The 14,008-nt window shown below is 47.9% G+C and overlaps 1 protein-coding gene across 2 annotated transcripts in view; it reads left to right on the top strand.

Moving 5' to 3' along the window:
- Positions 1-11,924, top strand: part of IKZF1 (IKAROS family zinc finger 1) — an 87,370-nt gene extending 75,446 nt beyond the window's left edge. The window contains exons 7-9 of one of the 2 annotated variants that reach the window (XM_057733208.1): positions 816-941; positions 3,915-4,049; positions 11,215-11,924. In XM_057733208.1, the coding sequence (XP_057589191.1) occupies positions 816-941; positions 3,915-4,049; positions 11,215-11,924 (971 nt within the window). The remainder of the gene's footprint in view (positions 1-815; positions 942-3,914; positions 4,050-11,214) is intronic. The other variant, XM_057733207.1, reaches the window with a different exon arrangement.
- The last annotated feature ends 2,084 nt before the right edge of the window (positions 11,925-14,008 follow it).

Genomic DNA, 14,008 nt, shown 5'->3' with positions numbered 1-14,008 from the left:
CATTTAAATTTTAATTAGTGAAACGAAATTCAAACTTCAGTTCTTAGCACACAAGCCATACTTTGAATGCTCAGTGGACATGAGGGGCTGGTGGCTGCCATATTGGACAGAACAGGTGGAGAACATTTCCTTCTTCATAGTAAATTCTGTTGCACAGGGCTGATCTAGAAGCCATGCCATCCCTGAGGGTCTTTGGGGAGAAAACAGAACGTCACCAAGTTAGAACAAGAAAATACATTTTGGAAACAAAATGCTCATTTCATTGAAGTCTGTTTACCCACTGTGGTTTCTTGGGGACCTCAAATTATTCGTTTAGCACTAGTTTAGGAGTTGAACTCACTTTGGTTGCATTAGATCTGGCACCACTGTCCTGCCAGACCTGGCCCACAGTGTAGACGTGGACAAGAGGCCACCTGTGGAGTTGAATCTGTATATTATCCAGCCAAGGCGGGGCCTTCCTCACGTCTCTGCCTTGTGGTCAGGCATTCCTGTCATCACAGTGCAGTGGTTGTCTCCTCCAGATAAAGGACAAACTTTGTGATTTACGTAGGAGAGATTTGGTAGGCAGAACAGTGAACAAGTTAAAATGAAAACAAAGCTGACAGGAGCTCTTGGTACAATCAGGAAACCCCTGGGCATTCACATTTTTAAATCTAGTCATCAAGTCCATAATGCTTTTAGCTCTCGAGAGCAGAGGTTTTTTTTTTTTGTTTTTTTTGTTTTTTGCCTTTTTGGTAAGAAGTGTATTGCATGCCTTCCCATGACGTACGGTCGCTATTTAATCGGGGTCTTGAACTCCATTGTGTCTCCTGCAGTTGGTAAGCCTCACAAATGTGGATATTGTGGCCGAAGCTATAAACAGCGAAGCTCTTTAGAGGAACACAAAGAGCGTTGCCACAACTACTTGCAAAGCATGGGCCTTCCAGGCACGCTGTACCCAGGTAAGCACCAAGGGCACAGGCTGCCTGGCTTTGGCTCCCCCTCCCTCCCCAGCTGGGGGGAAGGAGGGCCCCCTGCCTGCTGGGATGCAGCTGGACCAGAGCACAGGCCTGGGAGTCACCATGGCTGGGATGGAGGGACGTTTTTGGCCACTGAGGTCTCACTAGGAATGCCCTGTACTTCCCGACTTTTCAAGACCTCCTCTCACCAGGGAGCATGTGACCTTGAAACCCCTCCCTCTTGAAATCTGGGGAAGCTTCTAAGATTGTAGGGACCCTTGAAAGTTTGGGGGTTTTTTTCTTTCTGGTTTTTGGTGCTTTTTTTTTTTTTTAACCTGGAGTATTGATTGCTTCTTTGTGCTTAGTCGTCAAAATAAGATGTGAAATCTGGTTTTAAAAACAGTTTTTTTCATGAAGTGGATCGAATAAGAGCTTTCCGGCCATGTTTTCATTCCTCCATGTCGGCACCTGCCTGGAACATGAGGGTGACTGGAATTTCCCAACTGTCTGTAGTCTCGCAGCTGTCACACGTTTCAAGGGACACTCGCTGTTTTCCTCATGTGCTCTGCTGTTTCACTCTGTATTGAATCTTGAGATAACACTTGGCTCTGATCTGAGATAATGCAAAGTGAAAGATGTAAACAGAAAGAATGCGGAAGGGGGCTGAATTTACTCAGGGACGGCAGTGTCATCAAAGACACCTTTCTGACTTTCTCAGACATGAAATTTATGGATAGATCAGCTCCAGCTCACTTCTGAACACACACATTGAGGACCCCCTGGAGCTGGATTCTCTGTCCACGTCAACACGCTTCTACATCAGGAACATGTACCTCACATAGTATCCTTCAGTCAGGATCCATTTGGTCCTAAGATATAAATCGATTCCCTTTGGTGATCAGACGGCTTGGAGTTCCACACGATGGCTTTCTGTCCTGTACTCAAGAGATGAGAAGGCTTCTCGTGTGGAGTTAGTGCTGGTAGAGGAGCCACAGGAGCCCATGGAAGTCCTGCAAGGCTGCCCCTGGGCTTGGGCAGGCAGTGGAAGGGGGTCTGGCTGGGCCGGGCCAGTTGACCTATGCCCTCTGTGCATTTCTCATCACCCATCCCTCCTGCACCCCCAGCACCAGCCCCCATGAGGCCTCAGATGGACCCTCAAACAGGCTCACTGCACTCCATCCCCCTCAGGTTGGGGCCGTTCTTTGCACTTAGGTACAAAGTCTAGTTTATGAGATACAGTAAAGATTTAATTCTTTTGAATATAATTTTATTTAGGAAAAGGCTTTTGGGTCATCTGTCATAATTTCCTACTGTCTTTGTGGAAAACATGAGTTTCTCTTGAGCCTTAGGTGCACAGATTGTGTTACAAACTAAGAGAGAAATGTATCAGAGTGTGGAGTAACTGGTGGTCTGGGAGCTCTGGGCTCGTGGTCCCTTGCTGCGGTGGCTCTGAGGGTCTCAGAGCCTCTGTGGAAGCCCCGTGGCCTGGCAGAGAGGAAACCCTGCTCAGGGTGCTGTAGGTGCCCTGGGCAGGTCACAGGGCCCGGCTTTGCAGAGAAGGATGGACATGTCAGGAAACGTATTAGAGGTCAAAAATACAACCAGTGCAATTGAATTCTGTTGGATTTTATGCGTATCCTTCCTAAAAATCAGGGCGTGGGCTGTGACATTTGTCCATTTAATAAGAAACCCACATTTCCAAGGCTAAAAAATTACATTTACCAGCGGTAATGAATAATTTGAAATATGTTTTTTCAAAGTGGGATTCATCATGAAGCAATGAAGACACAACGTGCTTAGAAATAATCTTAGCAGGTCGTGTGCAAGCCATGATGCAGGAAGCTAGCAAGCCATACCGGGGCCAGGAAACTAGAGGAGTCACAGGGAGAGAGGCCTGGACACTGCACGTGTCTCCTCTGGGATCACACCATGGTTGTAGCATGAAATTGTTTTGTCAGTCTTATTGGAATATTATAAAGTGTAGCTGGAAAAGTAAATGAAGAAATTGGCATTTTTAAAAAAGAAAAGTAATGTCTAATGCTGTATTCAAATGTGGCTGTCATCTGGACCTCTTTGAAGAATAGACAGACCAATCAATAGAGATGGATAAACCTTCCAGAGACCCTGTGATCAATCCGCCCGTCCTATCTGAGGAAGGAAGAAGCGCAGAGCAGTTCGATTTCAATGGACTCTTCGGAATCAGTGTGGGAAGGATCGATTAGCCAGCCATTCGGAAGATAATCAGTTTACATTTTTAGCTTCTTATACCTTAGAAGAAATTGCAGGGCAATGAAAGAGTGATATTTCCAAAAATCCAACCATAAAAACTAGAACGCAGATGGGCTCTGCAGGATACAGAGCTGTATTAATTATGGAAAGAGACAATGTAGAAAAGCACAGAACAGCTAGAAACACTCCCGAGATCAACATTCACCTCCACAATATCTAGATTTCCTACAGTGTACGTTCTTTGATTTTCCGGTTTGCTGTGTGCAGGGTCCAGGAGCCCTGAGTTCTTTCCCCATGTTGCCAGGATTACCTGTAGCATCTCTGCAGCCAGTTTCTCCTGCATCTCTGTTCACTGTGAGAGTCTGACCCTTAGATCATTTCTAGCTGAGAGTTCTTTGATTCTCAAGAGGGCTGCTGTCAGGGTTGACTGAATTAGTGGTTTGGGGAGTATTTGAAAGTTTAGAGGACTTGTCAAAAGGACACAAATACTTAGTCACAGTCCAGCTTCTGGGGACAGTGGTGGTGCTTGTTCCTTGGTCTTGGGAGATAAGGCAGGTGTCATTAGCAGGTGACTCTGGTCAGCCTCCATCTGGCTGGCAAGGTTGCCGGGAAGATTAGAAATAATCTCTGTGAAGATCCTGGCTCTTACAGGCGCTTAACACATCATATTTAACACTGGATGTTGAGACTGAATCCTTTCACCGTGAGTGTTTCTAAACTGGTCTCTCTAACTGTCTTTGACTTTAGTCATTAAAGAAGAAACTAATCACAGTGAAATGGCAGAAGATCTGTGCAAGATGGGATCGGAGCGCTCACTCGTGCTGGACAGACTAGCAAGTAACGTCGCCAAACGTAAGAGCTCTATGCCTCAGAAATTTGTTGGTAAGAGTTAAATGTTTCCTGTCTCTTAAAAGAACAACCACGCGGGTGCTTTAGACAGTGATTAGTTGAGGGTAGAACAAAAGAAAACATAGCTCATTTTTGAAAAAGCAAAAATTGGCACACTTAACATTTCTCAAATATCTCAGAATGTTTTTCCAATAGGCTTCTTAAAAATAACAGATCTCCTCCCAGGAGTTGTTCTTAGAGGTGGTTCTGTAGTGGCTGGGGCACTCAGGGAGATCTGCTGGTGGGTGTTTTGTGTCCATCTGGGGTGGCTGGTTAGTGAGCCAAGGGCAAAGAGCACACACCCCAGACCCCCTGCCCCAGCAGCCTCTCAGAGCCTCAAGTGCTCCTTTTTCTGAAGAAGCTTATAACACTCCCCACATGGGCTACTTTGAAGGCTAAAATGGCAGAATTGCAGGGCAACTGACCCAAGAGGTGCCCAGCAAGGAGGAGACACCTCTGACTCTCTGCCTGTGCCAGGTGCTGTCAGGGTGGGGCAGCCCTTTCCTCTAGGAGCTTGTTGTCCAGTGTAGCCATCATCCAGCCCAGATACCACAAGTGCAGGAAGGATGACACCTGGGCAGGTGGGAGGGTGGAATTGCTCTGGGCTGGGGACCCCGCCTGAGGATGTGAGTTCACAGCCACACTGTCACCCTGGCAAAACTACTCACATTTCCAGCCTTGGTTCAATTCTTGACATATCTCACAGGGTTTTATGAATATAGATTAGGACGAAGGATGTGAGAACATTTAGAAACCTTCAATTTGAAGATGCTATCATGAAGACAATGCTGGAAAGAGGACCATAGAGAGGGAGGGTCATGTCCAGGGAGGAGGATTGGGGGGGGATCATGTCCAGGGAGGAGGACCAGGGGGAGGGTCATATCCAGGGAAGAGGACTAGGGTGGGATCATGTCAAGGGAGGAGGACCATGTGGGGGGGGGTCATGTCCAGGGAAGAGGACGGGGGCGGGTCATGTCCAGGGAGGAGGACTGGGGGGGTCATGTCCAGGGAGGAGGACCGGGGGGAGGGTCATATCCAGGGAAGAGGACTAGGGTGGGATCATGTCAAGGGAGGAGGACCATGTGGGGGGGGGGTCATGTCCAAGGAAGAGGACGGGGGCGGGTCATGTCCAGGGAGGAGGACTGGGGGGGTCATGTCCAGGGAGGAGGACCGGGGGGAGGGTCATATCCAGGGAAGAGGACTAGAGGGGGATCATGTCAAGGGAGGAGGACCATGGGGGAGGGTCATGTCCAGGGAAGAGGATGGGGGGGGAGCGTCATGTCCAGGGAGGAGGACCGGGGGGAGGGTCATATCCAGGGAAGAGGACGAGGGCGGGTCATGTCCAGGGAGGAGGATAAGTAAAAGCTTGTGAAGCTGACAGTGACCTTGAGGGAAGAAGAGGATTTCAACACATTTTTGGCAGTGGAAGAATGGAGGAACATTCTAGGCAGACACATACAAATACAGAGGAATATGATGCTGGTTGGGGGCTGGAGGGGGACGAATGGACACACTGGAGAAGCAGGGCACATCCTGGGCTGACTCACGGACCCGCAGGGAAGCCGTAACAACAAAACCCTAGTCAGCTCAGGCCACAGGTGAATGGCCTTGGAGTGTCAAGGTGAGAAATGTAGCCTTAATGCAGTAGGCAGAAGGAAGCACTGGCATATTTTTTATTGCAGCCTCATCTTGGAAAATAGAGACCTTAAGTGCCAAAAATTGACTGGAAATGGGAGGACAGTGGGGCCATGGTGGCCTGGAAAGAGGAAGGTATGGGGGAGAGACTAGTGAAAGAGGAAGGTGGGGGCTGTGCCGGGACTGGGGGACGGAAGCCGTGAGTCACGGGGACTCGGGGACGAATGTGCCATTGACAGGTTCTGGGAAAAGATAGACTCTGGGTTTGATCTGCTCGTTTTCACGGACTTTCTGAGTGATGCCCTGTGGGAGCCTGGGAAATGTATGTTAGGAGAGAGGATGGGTCCACAATGGGATTAGTGGTCACTGAGGCCTGGGGCAGCTGCTGTCCTGCAGGAGGAGGGGCAGGACCAAGGGGAGGCCAAGTTCTTGGGCTCCAGCCTCTTTCTGACACTTAAAACAGGCTCCATTTTGATCGGATTTTAAGTAGAGGTTTGGGGGGTGGGGGAAGAGGGGAGGAAGGATTCAGTTAAAAACCACTTTTGCAAACCACCGTCTAGAGACACGGTGTGGGGAGTCGCCCACACAAATGTGAGCCTTTAGACTGTGGAGGGGGGAAGGCCTCCCATTTCCTGAGCAGAGGGGGAGTGAGGTGACATGGAGGACTGACTGATGGGGGTGGGATTTCACATAGCACCAGGCAGAGGTGAGAATGGGGCTCCCCAGCTCCTCCCTGGAGGCCGTGTGCAGTGGGGGGGCATGGGGGCGGGTGACTAGGGGAGATGCAGCAGCGTGTCCGAAGATTGTTGATGGTCATGGGCCCTGGGGAGCTGGGTACCACTTCCTCCTTCAGGGCTTTGTAAATGGGTGTTTCATCCCCTGTAGCCACCAGGAGTAAGACCACAATTTAGGTATTGTATTGAGATTTAGATGCTTTCGTGTTAAAAAAACAAGCAAAAAACAGAACCCCTCTCTCTGATCAAGCAAAGCTAAGGAAAAAAGAAGTCCCTGGGGAGAGGTGGACCGCACAGGAGAAATGGGGTTGGGGGGGACAGGAGACGGCAGGACAAGGATAGCAAAGTGGAGACTGGAAAAAAGGGCTCAGAGCTGACTGCGTGTTCTGTTAGGTGCTTCCTCAAGAGTTTGGTGATGGACAATTTATTTCTAAAATAATGCCTCTTCTCTCCCCCAAATGCCTACCTTACCCTCACATCAACTTGATGGGGTTTTCATCAACCACTCCTAACTTGTCCTGGTTTCTCCATCTGTAAAATGAAAAAGGAGATGTACCTGTAACCTCTAGAAGCTGTTTATCTTGTATGTAAATTCAAAAAAAAGTGTGTAAGGAACATAGCTCTTACCATACAAGCTGGCCTGGTAGTGGTGGAGTTGAAAGAGCTCCAAGTTTGCACTGAAGAGGGGCTCAGACCCAGCCCTTTTACTGCTATTTCTATTTGAGTGATCTCTTAATTGATTGGACTTTACATGAAACTCTTTTCAAGAAGCTTCTGTAGACGTTCTGTTTCCATAATTGTTTTGTGTTTGAGGAGGTCTGCCTGCTGCCTTTCTACTTGAAGAGCATCTTGGCGAGTGTGATGTTTGTCACTCTTTTTCTCCCGAGAAATTTTTAGATTTTGCCATCATGACTGAAGGCAAGATTTTCATTTTCTCTCTGAATGCCTGAAGAGTTTTATCTTTAATCTAAAAATTAAATACCCTAACTAGGATGTGTCTTGGTGTCTTGCATTCTGAGTAAAAATTTCCTGACATTTTAATCTGGGGATTCCCTTCTTTTCTCTTTCATTTCTTGGAAATTCTCTTTTTTGTAAATATAACTTTTCTTCCATCTGTTGTGATCTCTATTCAGAAATACCAGTTGTCCTTGTGTTGGAGAGTTCATCTTCCATATCTGTTAGCATTTCTCTAAGTTTATTTTTTTTTTTTTGGCTTTTTCACATTTATTCACTGTTATATTCTTGTGTTCTTCCTCTATGTCAGTAATTCCATTTTCAGTAGTTTATGTTCTATTACTTGCTGTTTCTAATCCATGTATGAATTCTGTAATAATACTGTTTGGACCTCATTTTGTTTCCTGAGATCTAAAATCTCCTTTTTCATCTTATTTTGTTGTTTTAGCCTGCCATGTTTCAGCATGTTTTTTAATTGAACGCATGTCACGAAGCAATTCATGAGACATGTTCTCTTCCTTGAGTTAAGCTTTTTCCTAGGATGGGCTTATTGGTCTGTGTTTTACTTCCTTTCTTCCCTTGTCTTGCTAGTAAATATCTTCACAGTAACTATGACCTTTTCTTTTCATTTTGCTTATTCTACTTGGGCTGATAGAGCTTGATTGACATTTCTACATTCTTCCCATTGTACCTGAGATCTTTTTTTCCTGTGAGAGCTATTGACTTTTCTCAATCCTGAAAGAATGTCAAGGATGGGATTGGGGGAGGCAAAGTGCAGTCTTCGTTAAGAGACTGCCTCTCTGCCCTCTCTCCCTAGTTCTGAGACCTGGTTAAGTGCCCTAAACCAGTTATCACTGTACTCTTACCTGGTTGGGGAGTATTTCCCACAGAGGGATACACTGGCCCTTTGGGCTATTTCCTCTCAGTGTACAGCATTGAGGACTTAGGTCCCGTCTGCCATCCAAGGAACTAACCTCACTGATCACTTGTCCAGTGTCACCTGATCTCAGCAAAGGTTTTAACTGCTTTTTGATCAGACATGGAGAAAGACAACTATTTGAATTGATTCTCTGTGGATATGGGGATATTAGGGAAAAGCTGATTCATACTTCAGGTTTTATAAGTGAAATCAGCAGATAAGTTTTGCCGTGTATCTCTTGCCAGAATTTTCTTTCCTTGGTCCTTGATTTTTTATAAACATGTATTTCATTAGACTGTGTACCTTTCTTTAGTGTATTGCCAAAGTGAATGTTGTGGGCTTTTCTCACTTTGTGGAATATTAGGGAAGAGAAATTCTGTGGGTGGTTTCAATATGGCACGTGAGTCTGAAATATAGGTTGTTTTCTTTTTCCTGCGTCCTTTTGTTGTTGATTCCCAGTTTTAAAAACAACAGATTTCAGTGATTGCTTAGGAAACCACAGAACCATGACTTTGGGAGAAGCAGGATGACTGGGTGGGAAAGCACCGGTTTTGGTGGAGCTGTAAATGGAAGCACTTTTATATGTATCAGAATTGGCTGTGAGGTCTCCTCCCCTCCCCTCCCTGCCTGGGTTTTGTAGAGGGACAGACTGAGATGCCAGCCAGAAGGGACTCCTTTTCCTCAGGGATTAATGTAATCAGACACTTGGTACCTCATCACAAAAACAGGAAAAAAATCACGTTTTCTATAATGCTGTTCAGTTACTTCTAACCTTAAATGGGGAGAAACACCACTTTCTGTGTTCTTTGCCACCCAACTTGCATAGGGATTCCTTTCTGTTCCGGTTCTGCAAAGGGCATGGCAGGCCACTGACAAGTTTCTTTATGTCACCTGAGGGTCACCTTGTACCATTGTCGGGTCATGGGTCACTCCTGATCACCAGCAGATTCGAATATATGGGAACCAGGCTGTTGTATGATACACATCCCAAACAAAGCAAGAAATGGGACTTAATGATGCTTTATAGTATGATGGGGCATATTTCTGGACAGTTATCAATAGTCACAGGTTTTTTAAGGACTATGAATAAGTCTAGGAACTATAGTGCAGTTTATCCTCCTGTTGTTGAGAGCTGCAGAGCGTAATGTCAGGTGTCAGTGTGGAAGGTGTGGAGATCTCACTGTCTCTAGCCTCAGCAGCCACTGGCAGCCATAACCTGGACCCTTGGGCAGCCAGAAGGCATTCCTCACCTTCGCCTCCAGCTGGTGTCAGAGAAGGGTGCTTCCTTCCTTCAGACCCTTCCATCTTCCTTTGGACACAGTCTCTGCGGGGTCTGCCCTGCCTACCTACCCTCCCAGGGCTCTGGCCACCTTCACCCACCTCTCCAAGGCTCCAGGCTCCCTCTCCCCTTGGTTTCCTCTGGCTGATCACCGTGTGGGACACACCTCACGGTCTGTTCTTAGCAATGGAAGGATAAACTGCTCCGTGGTTCCTAGACTTATTAATAATCCTTAAAAAATCTATGACCATTGATAGGTGTCAGGAATATGCCTCATCATACTAGAAAGCATCATTAGGTCCCCGCAGCAAACCTTCCTTTGCCTTCATAGAAACTCTCAGACAGGGATGCACTGTGTGTGATCCCATGTTAATATCTGTCTCTGTGTGGGCTGCTGAGGATGGGGACCATTGTTGGCCATTCTGTCCCTCCTGTCTGGTCCAGGTGGACACTTGGTGGAGATGTGCCAAGAGCAGGAAAGAAACAGTGAGGGGCAAAACATAAACAATTCAGACCTGCCTGTGGATGGCCTCTTGCCCTGTCACTTAGGAACTAACCACCGCTGAGAGTCAAGTGAATCAATAGCCCTGACAGTGAGGGCAGGCAGTTCGTTAATGAATTTGCTAATGAAGCCATGGCTTCCTGCTGAGCTAAGAACCAATATATTGAGACAGTGTATCTTCAAGGATGCTTATTTCATTATGAAAATTTATACTCGAAAGCTAATTACAAGAAGTCAAATCTTTTCACAAATTTCCCCCTTCTGGGGGAAGCGAGCTTGCAGCTTCCGACAAGCGGTGATATTAGATCCGAAGTTTCTTGAGGCCAAGCTCACTGACGAGTCCTTGACAGCAATTCCTCGGGCATCGTTCACACTCAATAATTGTTTGAAGGAATAAGTAAATGTCACCCCTGGAGCCTCCTGTCTGCTCCCAGCTCTCCACCACGTGACTCAGCAGTGCAGGCCCCATGCTGCTAAGACCCTAGAGGGGAGAGTGGAATTGGAGGCCAGGGAGGATGTGGAGGCTGTCACACAGGTCAGAGCCAGCTTTGTGCTATTGACAAGACTGTTGCCATTTCACCATAAAGAATATACAGTGTTTGTATTTTTTATTAAGCTTTATTCTAGAGTATTAATGTTAGGAAATTAAAACATGACATAATATTATTTTAAATATATACATCGCACATTATTATGAGTTATTATATAATTGTTTTAATTAAATAAATTTATGATAAATTAACCAGCCATTGTAAATTACTTATAACACTATATTGAAAATGCATCATTTAAATATTAATCATAAATTAAATATAAAAATGTTTATAATATCCAGAGTAAAAGACACAAGGGTTGGTTTCATCCATTTGAATATATGCTGTGTAAATTGGCACACCACCTTTGGTTCACCTGTTCATTTATTGATTTGTCCAGACAAATTGGTTTAAATGCCTCACCCCGGGCAGGGCCCAGTGCCAGGTGCCTGCAGGCATAGATGTCTCAGCTTTTACCTATTTTGAAAGTGTCCCCACTGAGTGTCTGCCCGAGGTCAGTGCCCCCACGGGTGTAGATGTCAGCCGCCGCTGCCGGGCGCAGAGGTAGCCTGGGCCTCTCTGACTGTGCCCCGCTTCCTACAGGGGACAAGTGCCTGTCGGACCTGCCCTACGACGGCAGCGCCAGCTACGAGAAGGAGAACGAGATGATGCAGACGCACGTGATGGACCAGGCCATCAACAACGCCATCAGCTACCTGGGGGCCGAGTCCCTGCGCCCCCTGGTGCAGACGCCCCCAGGCAGCTCCGACGTGGTCCCGGTGCTCAGCCCCATGTACCAGCTCCACAAGCCTCACGCCGAGGGCCCCACGCGCTCCAACCACTCGGCCCAGGACGGCGCCGTGGAGAACCTGCTGCTTCTCTCCAAGGCCAAGTCCGCGTCCTCCGAGCGGGAGGCGTCCCCAAGCAACAGCTGCCAAGACTCCACGGACACCGAGAGCAACACGGAGGAGCAGCGGGGCGGCCTCATCTACCTGACCAACCACATCACCCCCCATGTGCGCAATGGCCTGTCCATCAAAGAGGAGCACGCGGCCTACGACGTGCTGCGCGCGGCCTCCGAGGGCCCCGCGGACGCGCTGCGCGTGATCGGCACGAGCGGGGAGCCCCTCAAGGTGTACAGGTGCGAACACTGCCGGGTGCTCTTCCTGGACCACGTCATGTACACCATCCACATGGGCTGCCACGGCTTCCGCGATCCTTTCGAGTGTAACATGTGCGGCTACCACAGCCAGGACCGCTACGAGTTCTCCTCCCACATCACGCGGGGGGAGCACCGCTTCCACATGAGCTAAACCACCGCCCCCCGCCTGCGGACCGCCCCCCACCCCGTCCCATCCCAGGAAGAGCATCCAGGACCCGCGCCCGACCCTGCGTGGGCAGCCAGGACTGGATGGACCCATGTGCTTTGACCTCTAGGCCGTGTTTCGTTTTGTTCTGAGTTGGTTTGCTTTTGAAAAGGTTTTCTTGTTAGATGCGGGGTTCCATTCGGAGCCTGCGAAATGCTCTCTTCCTAGACTATTCTGTAGACCGCTGGCAGAAATCCCCTCCCTTGTTGCTTCCTAGAAACTGCTGCCCCCCAGATGATGGGTCATTTTCGTAGAGAATTTTATAAAAACAGGCGGAAGCCCGGGAAGGAATGAGCTGGTTCTGTGCTAAGCACGGGATTCACACCCCCAGATGGGCTTTCCGACGTCCCAGGAGCAGTGCGCGCAGCCCCTGCGCTGTAGCCGTGAGCCTGCCTGGGGTTGAGATGCCCCGACAGCAGGGCCGGAAACTGCGTGCATCCAGGGCCGACAGGCCACAGGTTCTAGGGGAAGATATTCTAAGTTAAAATCTGCACATTGTTGGGGAAAAGTGACTACTGGGCAGAGGGAGGGAGGGATGGGAGAGCCTTTGGGATTCACCCTCGATTTCCAAACTTTGCCGTGAGGTTGCTCAGCCCACAGCTAAGCCTTATGAGGCTTGCTGTCATGTGGAAGGAGCTCCGTATTCCCGTGGGGCACCTGGGACCACTGTCCTCTGCTCTCTCATCCCTGTGCCTTTAAGCACCCCCCAAATCTATCACTACATTTTTAACACCCACCCTGTAATTTGGACTTTAATTCCTTTTGAAACATTCGGATGATAAAATCTCTCAGAAACCAAATTTTTATTCTAGTCCACACTCATTTTTTTGGTTCTGTGTCCTTCCCCGCTAAGTTCTACCTGTGACCAGATGGCTATGTTCCCTGCGAAGGCCTGTCCTAGACCTCATTTAATGTTTTGGTTATAGTCCCAGGTCTGGATTTCTTACTGTCAGCACATTTCTTTCCTGCCCTCTGTGTATACTATTCTCAATTTAAAATCTATAAAAGAAGGATTTAGAATGACCCTTCATTTTCTGGTCAAGGAAGTTTGACAGGTGAAGTCCAGGAGACACTGCTTACACAGAGCACCTATTTGTTTGAAACTAAACTTTCAAACCATCTGAAACTCTCCTGTAAGGACAGAGCTGCACCCTGTGTCCATGCAGGCAGGATGCACCTGTCTGACTGGCCCCGGGGGGAGTGTTCAGGGCCATCTTCTGACCGGAACTCGAGGTCCAACAGGACAGAGGCAGGTGGCCCTAGAGGTGGGGACCCTTCATGCCCTCTGAAGCCCCATGAAGTTGTCCATGGGTTCTCATCTCTACCAGGAACGTAATAGGATAGATTAATGCTATCATTAAGGACATTCTTCACAACCATCTAGCAGGAAGGGCATGCAGTTTCAAATGTTTCCAGTATTTATCATTACCAAAAATGAAGAAATAGGAAAAACTGGGCACAGGCACCTCTGCATTTCATCCAAATCCAGAGTTCTTGGACTGAGCACTCTTGATGTTCAGGGCTGGATTCTCTGTGACAGGGGATTCCCGCCGGGCATCATAGGCTCTTTATCAGCATCCCTGGTCACTACCCGATAGATGCCAGTAGGGTCCCCAGTTGACAACTGGAGATGTCCCCTGTGGAGCAAAAGTTGCCCCGATGGAGAACCACTGCTCTAAACAAATTCTAAGCCAGTCAAGCGTCTGGAAGCCTTCCAGAGATAAAAGCTCTGCAAGAGTGTTCGCCGTCAGCAGTCTGGGGTCTGACTCCTGTTCCTTTGGATTCATTATAAATTCTGTCAATGAATTTCCCCCCTTCAGTTTTCAGAAACATACCTTCTCAGGTGCATTTGAGTTCTGTGGAAAGGATGGCATCCCAGCATCCTTGAGTCATGGAGTTCTTTGCCTACAGAACCGTATGACATTTTGAACCTGGAAATAGACAAAGTTGTAATAACTTGGGCACTGGGTGAAGGGGCAGAGGGGGACCCTGGGCCATGTACAGTGTTAGCTCCATGTGCAGTTACAGAG

The sequence above is a fragment of the Hippopotamus amphibius genome, chromosome 4, assembly GCF_030028045.1.
Source record: "Hippopotamus amphibius kiboko isolate mHipAmp2 chromosome 4, mHipAmp2.hap2, whole genome shotgun sequence".
In the NCBI taxonomy this organism is placed as follows: Eukaryota; Metazoa; Chordata; class Mammalia; order Artiodactyla; family Hippopotamidae; genus Hippopotamus; species Hippopotamus amphibius.
The sequence above is the reverse complement of the archived record's forward strand: the minus strand, read 5'-3'. Positions and strand labels throughout refer to the sequence as shown.